Source organism: Eurypyga helias, unplaced genomic scaffold (assembly GCF_000690775.1).
Source record: "Eurypyga helias isolate BGI_N326 unplaced genomic scaffold, ASM69077v1 scaffold12162, whole genome shotgun sequence".
Classification (NCBI taxonomy): Eukaryota; Metazoa; Chordata; class Aves; order Eurypygiformes; family Eurypygidae; genus Eurypyga; species Eurypyga helias.
In genome coordinates, this window is record NW_010235348.1 from 58923 (window position 1) to 84711 (window position 25789).

Here is a 25789-nt window from a genome sequence, read left to right on the forward strand (position 1 = left end):
GGAAAGATTGCCTCTAATTCTAGCCAGCACTGGATTGAGTTTTACAAGTAAATGAATGTTAAAGTAACCAAAGGTACTTTGGATTTATTTTGAGAAACAGTAGAGTTTGGTCATTTAAAATTTTTCATAAAATCATTATGTACTTGGTAAGGTCCAGTGTATTCCTGTTCATAACGTATCCTGCTTCATGCAATTCACAACAATCAGAATTAAAAAAAAAAATAATTAAAAAAAAAAACCCACCTTTGCATCATGTAATTATATCTTAAACAATAAGAAACCCAGGTATAAATAAATTTGATAGCTACAGATGCATTTGGAATGTATCTGCAGGTCTTACAGTGTAACACTATCATTAAACTGCACTGCAAGCATATGATTTTAATAACTCTGGCAGTGTGGGGATTTAGTTCTGTGTTGACAGGGGGAACAGCATGTCAGTGCATGAATGGCAATGATACATATTCCCTAGTTAGACAAATAATTACTGGCTAAGTCAAGCACTGCACTGAACCAGAACGCATTTTCAAATTGCATTGTTTGGTAAATGAGAGAAGTCTGGTTTAATAATACAATCATTTATAGTAGGACTTTAATTAGAATTAAGCAAAAGGTGAGTTACTGAAACAAAGTCTTAATAAACCTCAGGATTGTCTTTAAAATACTGAAATCTTAGCAGTATCCACCATAGGATTTTATCCTTTGGGTAAATAAAGAGTAATGCAGCTGAAGTTGTTAGAATTTCATGGATGTAGAACCTCGTGACAGTTCAGACTGAAACAAACCTGGTTTTCCTCTATTTTAGTTTATGAATTCTGTTTCTCCCTTCATGAATAATATATACCTGTGTGGGGATTAGGCATATCAACCTGAGTTTTCCATGAAAATAGTTCATTTTTTCTCTTTAAATTTATGAATATTTATCAAGAGATTCTAGGTTAGTTAATGGTATTTTCCCTTAATATATACACATTAATCCACATGCACATAATTCTGAAAAATGAGAGGTATCTCTTGGTACTAGACTGCTCCTAAGCTCCCGCTAGCAAGCTGTAAGGTAAACACTCCTTAATAAGCAACAGGCAAAAAATAGTCTTTCCTTCCTCGATGTGAAATGTAGGCAGATTCCTTCCCCATCCCCCCACCCCCCCCTTCAAGATAAGGAAACAGGCAAAAGAATTGTATGAGAAAAAACTGTATTATGTGGAAAGGTTCTCCATGCTATTTTTAAAAGAGCATAACGTTCTAGAGCTGTTGATATAAGCTGAAGATGGGAGCTTAAGACGTGAAACCTTCAAAGACTTTTCTGCAAGGGATGGAAATGAACTATTAGTCTGCAACATTTGCCCAAGTCTTGAACTCAGATTAGAACATCAATTTCTGTTGATGTCCATGTCAATATACTATTCTTGAATTTATCAAATATAATAGTTGTATCTTACATACATTGAAAAATCATAAAGTGTGCTAAGGTGTAACAGGATGGTGAATCTTTGATGTGCCTGTTTCATATGGGAGAGGTTTGGTGGTGCTCTGGAAGACAGCTGGTAGTGCTTTTGAATGAAGTCTTTTTCCCTCACAACAAAAAAGGAGAATACAAAGGACAAACAATTCCATGTAGCCCAGGAACGTACCTTGATTCTACTTTTATATATTATATAAAAAAAATATAGAAAAAATTAGTTTGAGTGTTGATAAAGGGCAACATTAGGTTATTCAGAGAATAGAGAGATTAGGGTTTGGGGTTGGTTTTTTTTTTTAATATATAGCTATGTCTCTTTAGACTATAGAGTAGTCTGAGTGGCAGCATAACATAGCACCTTTGAAATTTCTCCAAAGCTTCCATGTTTGTCACCAGTTTTGGTCAAGTGGCTGTTTTAATGTGCTAACATCCATTTCAGAGGCAGTTATAAATTATCCTTGGAGGATGCAATGAGGCAAGATGTACATCGCTATGAGGAACTATGGTATGAAGGTGCTCTGTGAACTGTTAGACTTGATTTCATTTCGGACTAATGGTCTAAAACAGAAGATACATTTTTCCTTGCGGGTAGCTGGGACTGCTTTTAAATATATGTCCAGTTGTGTCGTCCTATGAAGCTAAAGGTAGTACTGTGTCAAATGACAGAGTTCGGATAGTAACTAATGTTTTACTTTTGTGTTCTTCTACAGATAGTAACTTCATCCTTGCAAATGCTCAGGTGGCTAAGGGATTCCCTATTGTTTACTGCTCAGATGGCTTCTGTGAGCTTGCTGGATTTGCACGAACTGAAGTCATGCAGAAGAGCTGCAGCTGTAAATTTTTACTTGGTGCTGAAACAAATGAGCAGATGATTCTTCAAATTGAGAAATCGTTGGAGGAAAAGGTAGAATTCAAAGGAGAAATCATGTTCTATAAGAAGAACGGTAAGTTTTTCTTCCTGTTTTGTTAGTCTCAAAGAATGAAACTTAGCATTAATGCATGTAATATATAGTATATATTTCTATGTAATGATTTTGTATGTCTATAATCAGACCTGCAAGAATAGATTTGAATAAAGACAGTTGGTTACACATTGAGACTACTTTTATATTATTGTTACTGATTTTATTTTATACATGACAAGTTATAAAGCTGCATAGAAGACATTCAAGGTCCTAAACTGCATTGTGAGGTACTGTGTTATCTGCAGTCAGTATGACACTACATTTTCTGCTTTCTTACATTGAAATTCCTACCCTGTATTGCTGAAACTCTAATTAAAAAATTAATACTCACCATATTGTAGGCAGTGGCTGTATAAAAATTTTCAGTCCCATCAACAAAATGCTTAGAACTTTGAATGATCTAAGTGACTAATTCTCTACAGTCCCTCTATATAAATAAAATAATAATATTTTTCAGAAAGGGGTAAGTGCTCTAAGTAAAATTTATATTTAAGTATGCATTGTCACATAAAAATTTTCCAGACATTAAGCAATTCCATAGACTTTAGTAAATTTCAAGTTGCACTACCAAAGCTTTCACTCCTATGGTAGAGCAGTTATACGTACCGATTCAGTCAAGATGAGTGAGCCATGGAAGAAAGCACCCCATGATGTACATTTACTGGCTTGTTTCATTTATATCTGGCTCCTTGAATGTACTTATTCTGTAAGAATTTGTACTGTCCTTGTTCATGTGATCTTCAAACAGGTGACACCAAGTGTGAGATACTGATAGGATTGCACCCATCCCCGTGCTACAGGAGCCTTCACATGTGCTTAGTAATTCATGGGTGCCTGTTGAGTACCACCTTCGGGTTTATTACACAGCTAGATTTTCCAGACATATGGTTAGGGCACATGGTGTTCTAATAGCTACTACTTACATCTTTACTAATGAAATGCTTTCCCCTCAAACATTATTACTATTATATTAAATACTTTAAAAATTAATAATCATGATTTAGAGGGTTAGGAGGCAGCAGTTTCACTTTCCCTGACATACATAAAAGAGGACTGTTGTTTAGTTGGCTTATGTTCATGACTGCTATTTTCACAGTATGTAATTCTGAAGTTATTCTAGAAATACTTCCTCCTTCTTGTCTTTCTAGGGAGGCTTAGGGGTGGGCATGTGTGGTTTTGTTGTTTGATTTTGGCCTTTAGAAGAGACTCCTATCGGGTTTTTTTCAACTCATTTTTAGGAAGATTATTCAAAGTAGTAGTTTCAGTTTTTCAAATTATGTCCAAATATAGGGAAAAAATTATCTTAATCTGGAAGAGTAAGAGCTGGTTTTCTCCAGTATTGTACGGTGATGAGTGGGCACAGTGAGAAGAGATTTCCCTGTATGTAAATGAAAGAAGTAAAGCAAACTTATTCATCTCGCTGTCTGGGTCCTGAATGATAAATTGTGATTCTTTTCCTCTATGAAGGAGTGCTTCAAAACTATAAAAAATGTAATTAGTGTAAGAAAGAGATTCTAGGTCAATTTGCTTATCAGTGAAGTAACTAAACCACAGAAAAACAGATAAAGAAAAAATGTTTAGGATAAAAGAATTGCCACAATCCATTCTATTTGCATCCCTGTGTATAATTTGATTGGAAGCCATTTCAAGACACTTTATGAATAAATTTCCCACACTGCCTATTATATTTTTCATTTTCATGTATTTCTGTACCACTGGGAAAAAGAAATGAATAGGTATTAAAATAACATGAGACTGTTCTTGAATAAAAGCAAAATTTATCTTAAAAAATAATCTTGTTTTTTCAACAGAGCTGCAAAATGCAGACTCCAAATTTGGTAAATCATTTGTCTTAGTGAAATGGTTTGGATTTTTTTTTTTCTTTTTCAGAAGAAAAATTGAACTTCAGAAGTTGTAAGGCTTATTCATCATTGGCAGATAAAAGAAGAAAAAGTCTTTGCAGAAAAATGCTTTTAAAATATTTTAAGATGTAAGAACTTTAGGAATAGTGGCCCCAAAGTGGCTGTATGGATACCTTCAGGCTTACCCAATACTGAAAATAATTGTCAGTCAGGTTAGTGACCAGTGTAAGACAAGGAACATAGGTCAGTGGGAGACAAGTAACTCACAATGTCTAGTTGCCATCAAATTATAGAATGGTTTGGACTGGAAGGGAACTTAAAGACCATCTAGTTCCAACCCCCCTGCCATGGGCAGGGACACCTTCCACTAGGCCAACTTGCTCAAAGCCTCATCCAGCCTTGCCTTGAAGAACAGCTGGGAATTAGGGCATCCACAGCTTCTCTAGGCAACCTGTTCCAGTGCCTCACCACCCTCTTTCTCATAGGGTTACATTTCAGTGTCACATTAGGATTTTGGGGTGTCAGAGTGAACATAGGTATCTGGCTTTAGTCCACTATTCAGAGATGGAGCCTGTAGGTCTAGTTACAAGACCAAATGAACACTTTAAGGGATAACTTCAAAGAGAGAAGTTCAGCTTCAGGAATAATTCTGAGGTCACAGAATAGACTGATGTCCCTCAGCATACTTCTTAAAAGCTTAATAATGAGTACAAGATTAGGATAAGAAGTTACTATGAGGGAAGTGGATCTATGAACAAAGAAATATATTTTTGGTTGTTCTTCAGGATTTGATCTAAAATGCAGAAGCTTGAAATTTGTAATTTTTATTGTCTCCCACTTCCCCCCCATGTTTGTCTCATCTTTCTGGAAAGAAATTCGAGATTCCAAAACTGACTATGATTGGATTTCTGAATTGCCACATTTTTTGATATTTTAATTTTGATTTAATCTCAGTTAAAATGAGTTACTGATTTAGTTTTAATAATTAAATTAGGTTGTTCATTCTAAACAAGTAGTGATTCAAGCTTGGGAATTAAATTGCTTATTAATTTTGATGTGAATTTAGTAAGCTTGAATATGAGGCCTTTCACAGTTACTTAACCATCATTTAAGAACTCGCATAGCACTTCTGATCAGTAAGTGTTAGTTAAGAGAATGATTGTTACAACTAAAGCAACTTCAGCAACCCAGATGCAATTTCATGGAAGTTCCAGGCTGCTCTGATCTGACACTGCAGCATGAAAGCAGTTGGGTAGGGAGCTGAGTAAGATGAATTGCCTGTCTGCAGGATTTCATTGTCTTTTGAGTTGTCATTTGGGTTTGGATCTTAACAGAAGGATGATCTTCGGTGGTTGTATTCTGACCAAACTAGAAAAAAATACTCCTGGAATAAGTAGAAGTGGATAGGAACTTTTCTTTATTTTGACTTTTTAATGAATCCATCGAATGGGATAAACTGGCTGTACCTTCTCATCCAGGATAATTTCTGCTATGTTATCACGGAGTGGAATTAGAACTGTGGTAGCAGCAACAAGCAGCTTCAGAGAGAGATGTCTTTTTCAAAATCCCACACAAAATACACTTTTAATCATTGTTTCAGTATTTATTTTGGTTCCTCAGTCAGTTTCTAACTTTTTATTCCTCAGAGCTATTTTTTTTAAGGACAAACAGAAAACTGTTAAAAGGCAAGGAGCTGTATGATTGTTGTCTTCTTCAAAAAGCTTTAAAATTATACAGATTAGGAACTGATTTTTTAAGTGTTTTTTGGTTTTGGGTTTCTTTTTTTTTTTTTTTACTATTTCATCACTTTCTTTAAAACATCTGCAACAAATTATGTTGTCAGTTATGATAATGTAAATGCAAAGTAACCTTTTTGAATTCAAGTAAGTTCTGAGGAAGAAAAACCCCACACTCCATGGATGTCCTATTTAGAGCAATCTAAAAGCATATGGACACTGTACTGAGGAACTACATTTAGACAAACGCTTCTTTGTCCCCCTAGCAGACCACTGCAGAAATTTATCAAGAGCAAGTACATGTAGTTAAATGAGGTTTTCAGAATCCCCTGGAGTACAAATAAGCAGCAGTGTGGATTTTTTCCTTTACTGTTACAGCCTAAGATGATGCTACAATAAGCCCTATAATCATTGACTTAGTCCAGTCTAAGTTCTCTATTTTCAGCTGCTGAGAATTCCATCCCTTGGTTCCCTTATGATCCCATCAGCCTCATTTCTTGTGTCTCGGAAAACTGGTTTTAGTATTTAAATAGAGGTCTGTTCTTAACACACACCCTCTTAAGTCCTGCAGTAGTCGTACAATCTTCTTAAAGGAAATTGCCCTCTTTCTGTGTTCATGTAACTTGTGTGAAACACTCTGTAATCAGTGATGGCCACTTCTGACTTACGGACATTTGAGAGGCTTTACTATGGTGTTTGTAGTATCTGTGCACTCCGGCAACAGGGCTGTTTGTGCAGGCTTTCGTGGACAAATGCAAATCCTTGCTGTAAGAGGACTGGAGAGAGTGGATGTTGCTGGGGCCACCATTACAGGTTGGCTTAGGACTCAGCTGCAAGCAGAGTTTGCTTCATCTGTGGGAGACCAGGGGACTCAGGCAACAGTTTGTCGTCTTCTATGTGTAAACAGATTTAAACACTTTCTGAGGCATGTGCCTTGTAGTTCTTGCCCCATAAATATTAGGTTAGTAACTTGTAAGGTCAGGAAGGCATGATATAGTTATTTTTTAAATATTTTTAATTTTAAGAGTCATTTGCTTGTCCAAAAATATGCTGTAACAATTTGAAGCATGGGAGTTGTATGGCACCTTTAAAATATGAACTGACTCCCTGCTTCAACAATCTTCTGAAATCCACTATGTCTTTGCAAAATATTAAGCCCAACAGTTAGAGACATTTATTAGAAATTTTTCATTGAAAAAAAGTATTTCCATTCAGAGCCATCAATTTTCTAGTGACGTCAAGGGACTTCCTCTACATTAGTAGCTATACAAGTTGCTTGTCAGGGTAGTTTATAGTAATGTGATCTCACTGCTGTCCCACCGCTGTTCTGCCCTAAAAATGTGGACTAAAAATAAGACAGCTAAAAAGATTTTGTGGTTGGTTTGCTCACATTATCTAAATTATAGTACAAAATACAGCAGGAGGGGAATAAAAACAGCAAGCAACACTGAAAAATGAATCTGATGGTAATATGTAATTACAATTACATGAGCCATAAACAATAATTTGTATCTTTATAAAAGCTTCTTTTTTTTTTTTTAATCTTTTTAACTGTGGGGTTTTTTTTCCCTTTTTCTTCCCTCCTTTCATATAGCTCAGTAGGTATTAGGAAATTTTGTTGATCTTGGGTCTTTCTCTTAGAAAGCAGCATAGTTGTGGATGTAGACAGAAGGCATGTCGTCGTTTTCCTCTGTTTCACAGAGGAGGGAATTTTTTGGCTCCTTTCCTCTCCAGACACTTCATTTGATTTGACCCATGGTCTCTGATGAAAGGTAATGTGTAGCATTGAACTGTGTAGGTGCTTTAGAGACAGTCCCAGCTTCTGAAGCAGCAGAGGAAGATGGGGCAGACTGCTGCTCCTCTGAAGAGCCCTGGCTTAAACTCTGCAGAGCTGAAGCAGTCAGTGAAAGCCTGTGAGGAGATAAAACAAAGGGATGAACTTCACATAGAGGGGAAAAAAAAAAAATCCCGTTTGTAACGTGATCTAAAACATCAGAGGTCTTCTGCTGTAATTTAATAAGACTTCAAAACTGCTACTTACTGACAGTGCTGATACTTTGTTCTGATGGCACTCATGGTGATTTTGGCTAATAGCTTCTTTCAATAGCAACACGATTTATTAAAAGCATAATTCACTGAGAAAAGATTTGCTCTTCTAGAAGCATGTTGTTAAGTAAATAAATCTGTATGAGGGTTTCCTGCTGCTTACTGCACTGTTGCAGTGATGAGCCCTTCATTGCTTACAGATGCTTACAGATTAGTCTTTGCACACAGGCACCTTGGGTTTCCAGCTGCACTTCATATGAATGGCTCTTAGTAATGCTGTATGTACTTTTGAATTTTTTAAAGATATATTTCATTATGTAACTTTTTACACATCTGTTCTTTAGGAAGACATGTAGGTATTTGTTTTGCAAGGGGATGATTGTATGACATCAGACCAGTCACTCTTCTAGTTTTCTCAAAATTCTGTGGGCACACTGAGCCTGCTGATAGGCTGCCCTTTATTTTTATGAGTTTTAAATCAAGATTTAGCCGAAAGCTGACTTGTGTCCCCACATTTCACCATGAGTTAAGCTGTTCTTTGGTTAAAGAAGGATTAAAGTACCATTTTTTCCGATGACTACCTGCATCCCTTCTGCTGACAATTCCTTATTTTATTCATGATCCCCAAATGCACTTACTGGATCATGGTGCAGACTAATTGCTACCTGCTATGCTGACAATTGCAGTGCATTCTTGCATTAGCTCCATGGCTTTTTTGAAAGAGTGACAGGAGACTCATGTTAGCACTGTTTATTGAACCCTCTTACTGATTTGGCTAGGGAATTGCAAAAGCAGCCTGATTTTATAGAGCAGCTAAGTAATTAAAAGGTTAACAACTAGCCGGGTTACTATAAATCTTTTCAGTGGGCAGGCTCAGAATCTGTTTACAGCATGTGCTTACATGGATTCAAGTGGTGAAATGGGAAGATTAATCCTCTCTACAGTGTTACGTAATTCCTCAGTGTGTGTTTCAAAATCCTTCTGTACATACAAATATAAATCTGGCAGGATGGAGGTATCAAACCAGACCCACAAGTCGAGTTCTTCTCTGGTCCCAGCTTTAGCCCCTTCCTTCCAGAAAGGTAACAGTGGTCAACATGTCAAGTGCAAGTTAAAGTTCTTGAATACAGGACTCAACAGAAAATCCTCAAACTTGCTGAAAACTGCTGATTAATATTAGATAAAACTAAAACAGCAGACAGGAACTATAGAGGCACTGATATTCTTGTTAAGCAAAAAACTTTTCTGACCTAACCTTGTGGAACAAGCAACAGAAAATACCACAATGGAGATTTGCAGTGTAAGTGGACAACTAACCAGCAGGATCCCCTCTTTCTCCATGTAATGCCTGTTAAAAGCTTTATCAATAACCATATATATCAATGAGGCTGTGACCAGCACCTTTACCAGAACTGGGAGACATCCCATTTTGCAGACTTCAGACCTTCTGTTTCTAGGGGCTGCCACAGCCAGAGACACCAGAATCAGGGTCACAAAAATATCTTGCACGATGATATACTATAATCACTTGTTATTTGAAACTGAAAAAGTGGTTAATTTTCTTTCTAAGTGTAGTGGTCTGTTTTGGTGTTGGTGCACTTTTGCTAATAGGAAACTGTGTGTCATCTTTGAAGCTTCTTTTTAAGAGAATAAAATAATGAGCTTAAAGGCACAATAACATCATTTGAAAACATGGTTGTGTTCAGACAAATATGGGCTGCACCTCTTCCTGGTGGCAAAATATCAGACACAGTTTCAAGAAGACCAGGTAGCCTACAGGGAGAAACTGAAAGAAAAGAAAAAACGTGTATATATACTTGATTTATATATGTATGTGTATGAATATAAATATATATTGCACCCATACATACAAATGTACAGATGTACCCGTAAATATGAGAGAGCATTCTGGCTTAAGAAAATTTCTTGCCTGTTTTTTTTTTCCCCAAGGCACAAAAGTACATTCCTCAGTAGACTGACATATTTCCTGTTGTGCTTGCATCTACATGTTTGATTAGGAGCTCTGAAAATCCAAAAGGAATAAGGAACATAGTTAATAAATACAGTTCTAATAATAGATTTAAAAAATACAGTAATCAAGAGAAAGCAAAATTGCTCATTTTGTTTTACTTGAGCAAACCCAGTGACAAAAAGTCAGAATTCAAGGGAAGAAAATAAGACTAGATCAGACTGCTCAGGAAGGATTGACCCCCACTATTTCCGAAACAGACCATGCAAAAATATTGAAAAACAGTGTTTAGTTTTGTTTGTTGGGTTTGGTTGATTTCTACTTTAATGATAGATATTGGATGTTTATTTATATAAGTAGACTGTCGCAATTAGTACTTTCCCAGAAGTTAGCTGACAAGTGTTGAATGCCTTGTCCTATCACAACTGTAACAGAGTAATGGTCATCGGAGGTGAAGGAAACGTAAGTTGCAGACTGATAATATTTCTGAATCTGCCCTGAAGCTTTTTGCATTTAAACAGAATGCAGTTCATTAAATTAACTGAGTTTTTTAGATAATCCTCCTGTATTTTGCTAATTGTTATAAATGAAACCTGGTAAATGTATTACATCAGGGAATTATTTATCTCCTTAAATGCAGTTTTCTTTTCTAATCTGGATGGAGATAGGAAAGGAAATTGGAGCAGACAAAAAGTAGTACACATAAGGTTAATGAATGTCACATGGCTTTAACAGGCATTGCTTAGCTTCTCTGCTTTTGCTCAATGAAAACTCATGTAACTAGAGGATTTTGAAACAGAGTTTCATTAAGTAGGAAAGATCATGGAATTACAAAAGGAGAGACAGGAAAGCTGAGTAAACAAAGCTGAAATGTAGATGTTCTGGAGCTCATAAATTAGTTTGCATAAAATGTGCACTGCAGACTATACTAGCTGTTGCGTACATAAAATGTGAAATACACTAAGGTTGGAAAAGTCACACTCAAAGGAGGAGCTGCTGTAACAGAGACAGCCTGTATCCACACAGCAACAAATGGACACTTCGAGGTGGTGAGTTAAGCCTCTCTCTGCTTAACACTGCCAGTTTGTAGGAGAGGCAAGGATAGGTTCCTGTGCTCAAAAGTGTTTCCTCTTTGAAAGGAGATGCTTTTTGCTCTCCCTCTCTCCACCGTGATGGCTGTGATGGCAGAAGTTAGACATGCTTGGCAACATGACATAGAAGTCACTGAGTTACCTGGCAGTAGAGGGAGGAGAACACAGGGGCACAGAAAAGAGGGTGGAAACACATGGAGGGGAGATTTGCACATTCTCTAATGAGATGTGGTAGATCTGAGTAATTTCATGTGGTACTCTGTTGCCTATACAGAAGGATACAGGGATATTTTTTATGGAAGTTTCTAAATCAGTTCCACAGGATTAATACTTACCTACTTACTCATTCTGAAACGCCTATCACCTTTCCTCTTCCAAGTTCTTGGGATACCACTGTGTTCTGGTTTAAGATATTTTGGAATAGATTTACATTGACTGTTAATACTTGTAGGGATAGATATTTGCAGGATACATGCATGACCTGTTGGCCATACAGAACTGGTGTAAACAAGTTCTTGAGCCTTTACTACTGCTATGAAAGTGTTAGCACAACTGCCAGTGACCATATAAATTACCAGGTAGCCTATATGTGTTCTTGTTAGTTTTCTTGCAATATCATTAGAAAAAAGGCTGTCTCTAGGATGCAGTACACAGGTTGTCATCTACAGTAGCAGAATTCAAGGAAAAAAAAGATTTTGTTAATACATGCATGTGGTTTCTGCAGAGATGAAGAAGAATAAGTAAATGCTTATTTGCTTAAAGTAGCAAAACCTTGCATTAGCTGTGTTAATTCATCATTGTCAAAGATGTGATATTGACAAGAGAGAAAGTATTCTATTATAGCTACTTTTTCTTCCAGCTCCATTCCCTTTCCAATTAGTTCAGTTGCATTTTTTTAAAGCATGGTTTTCTTCTTTGCACTTTGCTCTCCTCAACAAAATGTTGACACCTTGTCAAAACCACAGAACATTCAAACCCAAATGTTATCAGTGACACCAGAAATCTTTGGATAAGCTAATAAAAGAGGCAGTTTGGTTTCCCCAGGCAAAATCTCTGGCAACCTGATCTGTCAGTCTTGGGGTCCACACTTTCAGCAGCGAAAAAGTGGAAATGACCAGACTAAAACTTTTCTGGCAATATCAAGTATTCAGCATCAGATTTACTTAGCTAACAATTAGTAACTCTGTAAATGAGACTGTATCATAATGCTGAAGACTGATCATCAACCTTATTGACAAGGTATTACAGTTATCTATATGAAAATATTTTTAGCTTTGTCTTTTACGTTTCAAATCCCTGGAAATAGGGTGGTGTGCTTTAAAAAAGTTTTTTAAAGGTTTCATTTGCATCTCTTTAAAAGAACATTTAGTTCATTAAATCAAGTACTGAAATGTGAAGAAATGTTCCAGATTATGATCTCTTGTGCAGCCTAATTCTGCCCTCTTATCCATATATATCATGATAATTATTACTTAGAGTGATTGGTTTGTGTCACAAGGTTGTATATCTAATATGCATTTACACTTTCTATTTTTTTCCTCAACTACTTGGTTTCTCAGACTATGAAACATTTTATTTGGTAATCTTGTATGTTATGTGCAGTTGTAGAGCTTCATGAAAGAGGTCTGCATCTTAATCCCTCTTCCTCTTACTACAGAGAGGCGAAGATGAAGGACAGGAATTTGTTCACTTATTATTTCCTGCCCCTGAGTGATGGAAGGGGCAATACAAATTGTCTCTGTCTGGAGAGTGGTGTTACAAGTGAAGTCCTGAGGAAGTGAAGGTGTGGAAGTAGATATAAGCTGTGATGGTTGACACATGGCAAAAAAAGGAAGACATAAGTTGTCTGTCTGGGCACATCTACTCACAGGCTGCTAAGAGCAAAAAGGGAACATAGCTTTGCATCAGTATTATTCATTGTAGTAACTCATAGGAATACATGTGGCTAAGAAGATAATTACTGCAGAAAAGTTCAACTAAAATTTTGAGGAGATGGATGCAGAATTTAATTATTTTATTAAAGAATTAAGCTGGTGGTCAATAATCCCATTCCATTCCTATATTGTGATATGTCTGAATTACCCAAATATCCAGCAAAGATTTCCATTCTGAGTATTTCACTGAGCATTGTCCTAGGGTAGGTATGAATAATGATTGAGTGAGTATCATTGTAAATTAAGTACACATAGCTCACCAATAGGACTAATGATCTGAATCTGTTCCTTGGTTTAAGCAGGCCTTATTTTCTGGTGAAAGGAATGCTTGTCTCTAAAGTCTATTTTCCTCTAATGGCAGGGTTTTGTATAAAACCTCCTTTCTAAATTCCTTGGTCTGTTGACTGTTGTTTTGATTTCAGTCTGAGGACAGACTTCTTAGCTGTCAGAGTGAGGAAAGGTAGAAAGACTGGTTGAGAGAGTGACCATAAAGTGTTCTTTTTTATGTATATATAAAAGGTGAACTATAGCCAAATAGCTTTGTGATAAGATTATGCTTCATTTGGTCTCTTCTCTTTCTGTGATGTGCTTATATAAGCCTTGAGGATATTAAAATATATTTTGAACTTTTAGTTCATAATGCAAGAGAAAGATTAGACTCCTTCTCTGAGAGTGGTGGCTTGGAGCAATAAAGAGAGTCTGTATATAAATAAACCTCCAAAAGAAATTTCTTTGATAGAAAACTCTTGACAATACAGAAGACCTTTGTATGTACCATCTGAGGCAGGGAAGAAATTTCTGTCTCATAGATAATTGCACTCAAAAGAACTGTAACAAAAGACAGCATTACTTTTTTGATGAGTAGAAAGTTCTTCTTTTGGCTTATAGATTTATATGATGCTGGCTTTCAGTAAAACCTATGTAATGGATTGCATTGGATCAGTATATTTTCTGAAGAATGCTTATCAATAATGAAAGATAACACACTTCTGTTCTTGACAGAGTGCAAGCACATATTGACTTAGTCCTGACCTACACTGAATCATCTCCTCTAGTCCTGAGGAGTGCTTCATATTAGAATCATATAATCATAGAATCTTTTATGTTGGAAAAGACCTTTAAGAACATCAAGTCCAACCGTTAACCCAGCACTGCCAAATCCACCACTAAACCATGTCCCTGAGTGCCTCATCCACATCTCTTTTAAATACCTCCAGGAATGGTGACTCAACCACCTCTCTGGGCAGCGCATTCTGATGTCTGACAGCCTTTTAACCAAAGAAGTTTTCCCTGATATCCAATGTAAACCTTTCCTGGTGAAACTTTAGGTGGTTTCCTCTTGTCCTCTTGCTTGTCAGTTGGGACAAGAGAACCCCCAACTCGCTGCAACCTTCTTTCAGGTAGTTTTAGAGAGCGATAAGGTCTCCCCTGAGTCTCCTCTTCTCCAGGCTGAACATCCCCAGTCCCCTCAGCCGCTCCACATGGGACCTGTGCTCCAGACCCTTCACCAGCTTCACTGACCTTCTCTGGACACACTCCAGCACCTCAGTGTCTTTCTTGCAGTGAGAAACCCAAAGCTGCAAATGAACAATGATACAATAACTTCCCTAAAACTAAAAATATGTTATTTCAAGTAATATTACCAGGTGCGCTTCTTAGCATAACTGAGTTATATTTGTTTTAACACAGCTGAAGTCTACAACTTTCTTCCAGGAGCAACGTTAATGGCTAATTTGTGTGTGTGTAGAAAAGACATGAAACAATTGACAAGAGTAAGATGATACGCTTCTACTTCTGGAGGAGGTTAAAACATCTGTTTAAAAGAGATTGCAGCTTTTGGTTTTGTTTAGAAGGAGCTGAGTGTGACTTCTCGTCAAACTGAAAGTACTGTTAGAATGTAGCCAGACAGATTGTAATTGTACAAGAAAGAATTTGGCCAGTTTCAGAGCTGTAATGATATTCTATAGAGATCTGTTATTCTGGTTTTAAGCAGGAAAGTAAACATGCTTAATTCCTCTTCCCTTTCAGAGCACCGCTTCATATTGATAGTTGTGGCTCTCTATAACATTTCTGATAGTAACAGCACTGAGCAGATTTTCCCAGAAGTTTTGATAAAAGAGTCAAATCTGTACAAAAATTAAATAAGGACAGAAAATTAAATTGGGAAAAGGAACAGTAGAAATATCTTGCTACTGACTTCTTTAGTTATACTTTCTTTTAAGAGAGATTCTTTGTTTGGTCTGTCTTCAGCATCAAAATGAGAATATTTAAATGCCAGTCTGCTTCTTCCCATGATTTTTCTCTTCTTCTCCAGTCTTCTAACCTGCTGATCCCAATTCTCCTTGTCCCTTCTTTAAATACCTTAAGTGGAAGCCTTACCTGATGACTGGACTAGTAATGTTACTCTCAAAGCTTGCCTGTCTGCCTCTTGGAAAGTTTGATCAGGATGGAGAGGGCTAGATGAATTAATTTCCTTTGAAGCATACTTCTGGACCTTCAACAGTGCTGGCTATTCAAAAGGAAAGCTGCTGTTTCACTTCCCATGCTTGCCTATAACCTTCAACAGGCAAGCAGGGGACATCTAGTTGAAAATTTAAACTAGAAAGCTGAATTTTGATCTTGATGCATCCAGTTCTTTTTTATGACTGCCAAGTCCAGAAGACAGAGAACAGAGTGGGGAGTGACTATCTGCTTGCTCATCCAGAGGACCCATCCAAAGCTCAGATGATCATTTGACAGTAGTCAGATGTGACAGTAGTGGTCCAGGGAACTACTCCTGTTTCCTTTTATGAATGAAAGTAGACTTGTGCTTGTAAATGATGCCAAAAATGGTATGCTGTGAAGGGACTTGATTATAGAAGTGTAAAGACATGTACAGAAAAGAAATTTAAAACTAAAACAAATATTGCTGTTAGCAGTACTTATATATCCTATTTATAATATTAGGCTGATGGTAGGTGGAGGTAGTTAATGTTGATAACCAAAAACTGAAAAGCCTAGTGCCAGGCTGAGTTAGGCATTCATTTTCTTCTGTTCGAAGTGGTTTGCATTAATAGCAAACTTATGAATGGTGTCATTGGAATTGAACAACATACCTTTCAAACATGACATGTGACAATCAGTGACAATAACAATTTATTTTAAGCAGCATAATTATGTAGCAGGTGTGGGTAGAGAAAGGTTGACAGGAATTAAAAATATTGCCAAACTCAGTGTTGTCTAAGTTTTAACAAGGTGAACATTACAAACAGTAAGGAAAATAGGTGATACTAATTTTACAGATGATGTGTGGTATTATAAATCTCATAATCTGTAAAATACAAGGAATTAATTCTGTTCCTATTCTAAGTCTTATATCTGATTAGTTTAAATATCTTTGAATTAGTGGAATGATTCTCTATCAGGTCTTCTGTCAAGAGAGTTTAATGAGTATCAAGTCAGATGATTAAGGTAGAATGATCTTATAGTAAACATGGAACTTTCAGATGTCAAGTTAACAAAGTGAAAGTTATTGCAGTAAAATAAGCAACATCAGTTGAGAGTTCAAAGGAAAGCATGGCTTCAGAGGAGTATGCAGCTTCATTAAACTATTAACGATCCCTGTAGATAAATTTTGTATTCAAATTAATGCCTTGCTTCTACAGAAAGTAGTATTACTGAGCTTCAACCAATGATGCAGAGATTTATGCGAGCTGAACATCTGTGATTCTCTAACTACTGACCTCCTAAATAAGATTTTTTTTTTTTTTTTTTTTTAGAATTACATTAGTTGTAGATTTAGTCGTTCACTTTTCCCCTCCCCTCCCCCCACTGCTAAAACACAGCTGTTTGAATTAAATTCATTCTTTATCCTTGCAGGGTCTTCATTCTGGTGCCTACTGGACATTGTTCCTATAAAGAATGAAAAAGGAGATGTAGTACTCTTTCTGGCCTCTTTCAAAGATATAACAGACACAAAAGTGAAGATTGCTGCAGAAGACAAGAAGGAAGGTTTGTTTGAATTACAACAACATTGATAAGAAACAACACTGATAAGTTTTTTGAGAGTTTCACCTACATGAACTCTCTCTCATGTACACTTTTCAGTAAAGAAAACTCCTAGCTTTCCAAAGAATAAATGAATATATGGCATAGAAGGATAAATAATTTTTTTTAAGTTCTTATTTTTAATTTTTTTTTTTTTTAATTTAGATGTTGTTCCACATTCTCTAAACATGGAATCTAGGAGACAGAGTACCTTGTCCTCAAAATTAAATTTGTTTTAATGTACCATGACTTAATTTATTTAGTTTCTGGATTTTCAGAGGTACATTTTCAAACCTTTTAAAACATTCCTTAGGTGAATATGATTTCAATGTGGTTGAGAAATGAATGAATGCATTTGTTCATGTTTTTCTCTAAGTAGAGCATACATATTTGGAAATTATTTTGCATATTGAGATGCATGACTATTTTTGTGTCATCTAATATTCATTACATTATATGACATTGTAAGATCTATTATGTCTTTAAGAGAGTATCCTAAAGTGTAAGAAATGTGTTTTCACATGTATTTGTTTCTGAAAGGAAACAATGCAAGGATTCTTTCATTAACTTGGAAAAAAGATTCAGTTATGCTAATGATTCACAACTGCCATAAAATAATTTTGACTGCATAGTGCCGTCATGTTTTGCTAAATGCTGTTAGCCCAAAGCAAACACAACGTGGGAAGGGATGGAGGTTACGCGATCAGCACTGACCTATATTGTTTATCAAAGGTATACTGAACTAAGACTTTAGGTTGGCAATTTTCCAGCATCAAAGGAACGGTCTAGAAAAAATTTTCTGTGGAGGAGAAATAAATTCTGTAAGAATTTCATGGTGGTTTAATTTTCTGATCTGGTACTATTATGGGATTACTTTAACTTTTTCGCCCTGTGATAGACATATCTCAGAAACAACATAGATATGGCCTTAGGACTCCTTTTCTCCTTATGTGTTTCTGAAGTAGGGGAACAATTAGTATTAACTTTTTTCTGATTTTAAATATTAGCTTTTCAGTAAAGTAGTTATATTTCAGTTACAGAGAAGTGTAATACGGCGTTCTTTTACAACATTTTTGTACTTAGAAATTGAAAATATTATGTTTCCCTGTGCTACTGAATATTCTTAAATCATAATTTATGCTAACAATGTCTGCCTCTTGTGTACATTTTGTAAATAATTTCACTTCTGTCTTACTTTTCAAGCCCTGAATAATCAAGGGAATTCTTTGTATCCTTCAATTTTTGCCCCAGATATATTTGAGAAATTCTGATCTGGAAGGCTGAAGAAAGGCTTTGAAGTACACAAGTACATTTTGCAGCTTTTCCTTACATCCAGTTTCAACTACTGGCTTCACCTGGAAGTAACGTAGTTAAAGAATAAACCATATTTTATCTAGTTTCTCCTTAAACTTTAGGAAACCTTATGCTTACAAAAGTTTTAGACAAGTAGATTATTCAAAGATTATAGTTGGGGTCATGTAGAAGATAGATTGTCAGAACATCTGTGCTCTAAAGGCTAATGATTTACCTTATGAGACATGTAAATTTTCAGAATACACTCGATGAGAAATCACATTTAGTAGGCCAGTGATGACTTGAAATAGGTATATCATCGGTTAATTGTAAAATGACAGCTATTATTCATCTGATAGCTGTATGCTTTTTTTAAGATGGATTAAAATGATCTTCAGTGAGTTCATGTCAAATTGTAAGTCTAAGCAGATTTTAACACGTTTGCGGTTGCACAGAGGAACACACATGCAGAGCTACATTACACCTGTAAATACCCATTCAACTGCTATAAGCTTAAGAATATTGACATTTGGCTGTCTTGTGTGATGTATACTCTTTAAAGCACAAACCTGAAACTTAGTTGACCCTTTCCTTTATACTAATTTTGAAATCATGACAATCACTTTATACTATGGTGACACTTGTTTGCGTCATGGAAACAGAAAGTAGTCTTTCTGTGGGGCCTTCCCAAATAAACTGTTTTATATAAAATGGTGAGATAAAAAAGAGGATTTAACCATTTATTCAAAATATTTTCTAACAATTCCAGCATCTTAGTTTTATGTAAATCTACTTAGTTATATAAAAAGAAAATTCATGTTATGTTAGCTGTTTGAGTAACATTCAGATTTGTCCTAAGCGGAGTGATTCACTAGGTCCTGCAGTGGTGAACATCATCTCATCATTGCTAGAAAAGATTTCCCAGTACAATCTATGCATCTGATTCAGTATCTGAAACTTCAGAATGTTTGACTTTATGTTATGAATGTTTAACTGTAGTTTGTTCTTCTTTACTTTAGACCACAACTGTTAGCAGGCATGTTGTATGCACTCGTATTAACTGAAAATTGAATTTGCATTTTGTTTAAAGGTATTAAATATCTTTTTTAATGTTCAGGGATTAACATGCATTGCAAAGCGATTGATGCACATTGCCGGATGTTATTTTCAAAGTTAATGCTGCTAAAAAGTTAATTTTATTATTCCAAAGATTACTGAATCTGTCCTTTCAAAAATCAGGTAACTTATAAACTTGGAGTTGAAAGCCAGCTCTTGTTATAAGATAATTGCCACTATGCACAGTTTCCTCTGCCTTTTTGTCATACCTCTTGTGGTTAGAATGTGTATAGGAAGGAGACCTTAGATATAAACATGCTCAGTGTGAAACTCTTCTGCATGACTGTTGTGCTCATGTTTTTGTTTAAGTCTTTCTACTCTCTCTTCTGCCCAGAATAGACCTTTATAACTTGTATGTAACATTAATAGACACATACCATCTTCCTGTAATTTCTAAATTCCTTAGAAACTTATCCAACAAAATTCCTTCATGTTCCTTTTATCCTGTCTGTCCTGGACCTATTGGCATTCCACCAACACGCTCTGGTAATACACTCTCAGCATTCCCATACACCAAGAATCTTCTCCAGACTCATTCTTCCTCGCATCTTTGATACCATGTGCTTCTTCTGAAAAATCTTGTACTTTCACAATGACACCTTCCTGAGTTTTCACTCCTGGTTTTATGGGCTCTCTTTTCTTGAGGATTGGTTTTTTAGTTTTTCAGAGCTCAGGAGATTATACCCTCTTCGATTTTTTGCAGACCTTTTCTTATCTGTTTTATCTCATCTGTTCACACAACTTCAGTTGCTCCTTTGTGCCAATGAGTCTTGCAAAAGTCCACTTTCTTGCCTGATTTCCCTTTACTCAGCCCAAATGTCAGGTGTCATCTGTGACCTTTTCTTTTGAATGTCTCATTCTAAATAGAAATTTAACAGTGGGTTCTTTCCCCTCCCCCCCAACCCCCCCCGTTCTTCTGTATAAAAGTTCCCAGCAAAATCACCTTTATCAGCCAATGGGAAGAACAGACTTTGTGTGAAGTCTTTCATATAAGAAAAAGGCAAAAGCATGTGCCTGAGAAGTCTGGCAGACTTTACAAGTGCTGTGATGTTCAGCAGCTCTCATGTGGCTTCTTTGGTTTGGGTTTTAAGTTAATTTACCATCCTCCTCTCCCACCTCTACACCCTTTTTAATTGCAGTGTCTACAGGCCTTAACTTTTCAATACTAATAATTTGCTTTCAACAATTCATGTTCCCCTACCTGTAAATTTATTGTGGAAATATACTCTGCTTTTCACCTGCTTAATAATACCTTTAATCATTTACTGTTGTGAAAAGCAGCTCAACAGGGTTTTTTTCCCAAACTTGACCTCTTTAATCAAATTGATGATCTTTCTCTTATTCAGGAAAAGAGTGTTTGGTGGGTTTTAGGGGGTGATTTTGGGGTGTAGGTGGGTTTTGTTTGGTTGGTTGTTTTTTTTAAACACGATTCCTTCAGAAACTGGTTCTTAGTTTTATGGGAAACTTATTTTAGCATCCTAACTTACAAGGAGCTACATTTTAGTAAAGTGGTTAAGAGTTCTATTGTCCTTTTGGGCGAAAACTGATTAAACTGAAAATATCAGACTCCCAGTCTGGACTCCAATATGGTATGGTAGGGTCAGTGTTTTTTTTCATTTCTTCATATGAAATTTCTGTAATACACTTGGACACATGCTGGATATTAGTGAGGTTGCAGGAATCCAGATAGGGAAATAAGAAATTTAATTGGCCTTTGACTACTTTTAGATCTCTAATCTGTATATAAATATGTAATAATTTGGTTTATATAGGTGTAAGGTTCTACTGTTCTAATCACTGCTAAAATTCCCCTGTTCAATTTGACTTATTCCAGAAAGTTTTCTTTAGCCTTCATTGTTAAAGTATTAGTTGTATTTTTCTTTGAGAAACATTTGATCTCTTTGAAAACAATTATCTTAGGACAGATTTTTTTTCCAACCTTATTCCAGCATCATCATAACAATGTATTTAACAGATAGTAACCACAAAATCACATGGTAGTTGAGGTGGCAAGACATCTCTGGAAGATTGTTCCTCCAGTGTCTTCTACTCTAAGCAGGGTTAGCTACAACAGGTTGCCCAGTACCATGTCCAGATTCGTGCTGAATATCATGAAGGATGGAGACTGCACAACCTCTCAGGGCAGCCTGTTCCAGTGTTTGACTGCCCACAAGGTAAAAAAGCTTTTTCTTATATTTAAACAGAATTTCATACGTTTAATTTTTGTCCACATTCTCACTTATCCTTTCACTGGGCATCACTGAGAAGATTCTTTGTCTCCTTGACCTCCACCCATCATTCATATATATATATATATATGTATACACAGATTGATCACTCCTTTGATCCCTCCTGAGACTTCTCTGCTCCATGCTGAACAGTCTCAACTCACTCAGCCTCTCCTCCTATGTCAGATGCTTCAAACACCTGTTCATCTTTGTGGCCCCTTTACTGCATTTTCTCTTGTATGTCCCTATTTCTCTTGTACTAAGGAGCCCAGACCTGGACCCATCACTGCAGATGTTTCATCAGTGTAGTAGAGGGGAAGGATCACCTCCCTGAACCTTCTGTCAGTGCTCTTACCATTGCAGACTGCAATGCTGTTGACCAACTTTGCTACAAGAGCACATTGCTGGCTCACCTTAAACTTGGTGTTTACTGGGACCTTTGGGTCCTTGCCTGCCAATCTGCTTGCAAGCTGGTTCGCGCCGCCTGGCCTAGTGTGTATGGGTTTGTTCCTCTCAGGTGAAGGACTTTGCACCTTCTTTTGTTAAACTCGATGACATTCCTGTTGGCTCATTTCTCGAGTCTGTCAAGGTCCCTCTGAACCTTCTTGCAGCACAAACATCTGATGTAACAAGTCCTCACTCCCACATTGTATCATCTGCAAACTTGCCAAGAGTGCACTCTTTCCCATTTTTCTAGGTCATTAATGAAGAAGTTAAACAGTATTTTCAATCAATCCCCCAGTCATCATGCCTTTGAGTGGCTTCCAGCTGGACTTCATGCTGTGGATCAAAACACTCTGAGCCCAGCAGTTCACCCAACTGTCGGTCCACCTCACTTCTTCACTTGTTTTTTGTCCCTACATCATCTTGTCCCTACATTGTTCCTAGTTTGAAGGCTTCCTTGTCAGGTTGGCCTGCCTTTTGGAAAAGACACTTTTACCCTAGTTATAATGTAATTTAAAAGCTGGAATACACCCTTTCCCACCACAGACTAAACTAAACTGCAGTTTTATGGTTTAACTGGCTAGCTTTTTCTGGCTTCCTATTAATCCTTGGGTCTATATGAATTTCTAGAGAAAACAGATTTATTTTGATTATGCATCATTTGTTGGAGGGAGGGGTTGCTCTTTTCAGTGTGCCAGAAGTGAAATACCGTGTACCAAACATTTTGCTTTCCAGATTTTTTTATGTAAAAAATGTCTGTTGGAGGCAGGGATAGGCTTTTCTAAGAAATTCTGCAATGTGCACTTTGATTTAATCTGCTTAATTACTGTCTCAGCTACTTCATGATTGCTCAAGCTACAGCAGTGAATATTCAGGGCACAACTTTTCATTTTAGAGGTCCTTAAGCCTGTCAGGAGGCAGAATAGTGAGGGGAGGTACAGTCACCTAGATGTACAGTATTCAAAGCAGATAAAATTGTTTCAGGTTGCTTAGGGAACCATGGAGTTCTGTTGATGGAGGAGTTGTGATAGAAGCATGATTTTACACCAACATTCTGACTGCCCAAAGGAAGAATGAATTGGGGGAGTCTTTATTCTGCAATGACTCAGTTGTGTTCTTTCTAGGATGACTCTTCTAGCCGACCATCAGAGTAGGAAGGGTCTGTGTGTCTTCTGCCCTCAGTAAAGAGAAGCTGCTTTCCTTCTGGTCAGTGCATGAGAGTGTAAACACTTAGGCAACAAAAATAGAGCTGCCTTTCTACGCCGTGTTCCTGCAGACAGATGTGAGCATAGATGCTCTCCCCCTCCTTTTCCCACCTTCTTATGCAAGCAGATAAATTGCATTTGAGCCTTGAACATTTAGAAGCATAACAATCCATTGCTTTAGCTTTTTACCAAGTGATAAATGTGAGTGGCAGTTCCATTCCAGCAACTCTCAGAGAGGCACAGGGTATGTTCTGGAGGTGAGGTGCCCTTTGTGGTATTTGTGGAGTGAAAATGAGAAAAAGAAAAGCAAACTCTGATTCGTGAGCAAATGCAGAGGAGCAGGCTGTATTCTGGGATATCCTGGAGGGGTGAGAGATTACATGCATTAGCAACCAAATAGTTCATTGACTCATCAATTCCTGGACAAACTCATGCAATCACTTATAGATTTTTCTTAGAAGCCAGGTTATCAAACTGGGGTGTGAGGGAAGCTGGTTTTTTGGATTTGCTTTGGTTCTCATTTTGGTGCTTTTCTGTTTGTTGGATTAGGTTTGTGGCAGACTTGGTGGAAAATATCTTCGGATTTTTCTTTTAGAGTTTGCTAGCTCAACTGTGCGAGACTGACGACAAACTACGGAAGAAACATGGAATATGTTTAGTTATGTGTGTTGCCAATTAGAAGAGCTTTTTGTAGTTGTGTGTGTGGTAGGTGGGGTTTTTTTTGAGGGGCAAAGGGTGGGGTTTTTGAGGAGCTAGAGGGTTTTCAAACCTTTGTACATAAATGTCTTCCTTTTCAGAATTTTTTTTCTGTAGAAATAAGTGTGTTTATAGACTTTCACAGACCTAGAGAGAGCCTGGTGTCTTACATTTTGTTAAGAGACCATGAGGGCTAGAATGCGTATTGCATATGTACTTTGTGCTCAGAAACACAAATAAGGGAACTTGGACCATTTGCAGAATTCACCTGTAATTGCAGTTATGCTGAATGGAGCTCATGCTGTAGCTCCTCACAGGTACTCCTGAGGTCCTACAAAGACTCAGCAAGTAAGGCCTATTACAGATTAGTTTTGTCTAGCTGTAGCAAAACTGGATTTACAACTGTTAAGCATCCAACCTACTTTGTATAATTAAGGTTGTAAAACAGTTTTGGTTTATGACCAGTCATTTTCATAGTCTGAAAATCTCATTCCTTGAGAGAGAAACAGAGATACTTTCCGAGTATTTCAGTGACTACACACAACATATATACAGACATAGTTTTTGGAACTTATCTATTTCTTAGCTCTGGATATTGTGGAGGACAAAATATCATTCAAGTATGTGATTGAATTAATGAAATTAAATGAAAAAACAAAAAGCCTTTATGTTTAGTGAGATTATGTCCTTAAATACTACATCTTTGCACAGAAATACAGACATTAACACTTGCTGAAGTCAATGAAAGGTTTCTCACTGACGGATGAAATAATTGCAAATATTGAATCTCAAAGCTTTTATTGGTTTTGGTTGGGTTTTTTTTTAATATTTCAAATATTCTCTGTATTAGTACAGTTATGTTTTTGTTCATAATGATAAATGAGCTGGTAAGTAAATTTTTAATGTAATTATGAAATAGTTATTTTTGAGCTGGAATATTTTACTTTATAAGAGATTCTCTAACTTCTTTTGTGTAAAACCTGGGAGAAGGCAGTAGTATTAATAAGGGGGACATAGCTTGAAGACAATTCACCTTCAGAGTTGTTCTACTGAAACTCAGTCTATCAGAAGTAGTTGAAGAAAGGTGTGCACACTTGGATTTTTTTTTTTAATTCTGAATTTTATGACATGGGCCCAAATACTGGCATCCTAAAGAGAAGATTGATTTATTTAGGAGTGTATACTCATCAACAACCAAAACTGAGGTGGAGAAAGATCCCTTCTTTTGGTCTTTGTGTGTCTTTTCCCACTTTTTTTTTTTTTCTTAATGATGTAAGAATCAGCAGCTCAAGATATTTTTAAGGATTTCTGATCTCGTAAGCATACCACTGTTTAAAGGGCTTTGTGATCCATGAAACAGTAGGAGTAACGTATAGTAGTACTTCATTTCTCTGCCTGTTCAAAACTGAATTTTCTCTCAAGGCACAATATTAAAATGATGAAAACCGCACATTTGATTCTGTGTAAAATTGGTCCTTTAAAAAAATATTTTGTAATAATGTTTACAGTTTTTCAGCTAGTATGTGCATTAAGTACATTTTCTTATTGAATCAGTTAATCACTTAACAGAATAAAAAAGCAACTAGAGGCTAGCCTCAATCTACCATAAAGCTAATAGTTTTGGGAATATTTGGTTGCTGTTGACAAAAAGAATGTCACACGGCAACAGACCTCTTGCAGCCTATTGCCCATGGTAGTGTTTTTATTCTGTCATTA

General features: G+C 36.6%; 1 protein-coding gene across 1 annotated transcript in view; it reads left to right on the top strand.

The window, feature by feature from the left end:
• Nucleotides 1-1942: 1942 nt before the first annotated feature.
• LOC104505943 (potassium voltage-gated channel subfamily H member 8-like) overlaps nucleotides 1943-25789 on the top strand; it is a gene marked incomplete at its 3' end in the record, with an annotated part of 52744 nt that continues 28897 nt past the window's right edge. The window contains exons 1-3 of the mRNA XM_010146716.1: nucleotides 1943-1967; nucleotides 2173-2406; nucleotides 16924-17055. Of these exons, the coding sequence (XP_010145018.1) occupies nucleotides 1943-1967; nucleotides 2173-2406; nucleotides 16924-17055 (391 nt within the window). The remainder of the gene's footprint in view (nucleotides 1968-2172; nucleotides 2407-16923; nucleotides 17056-25789) is intronic.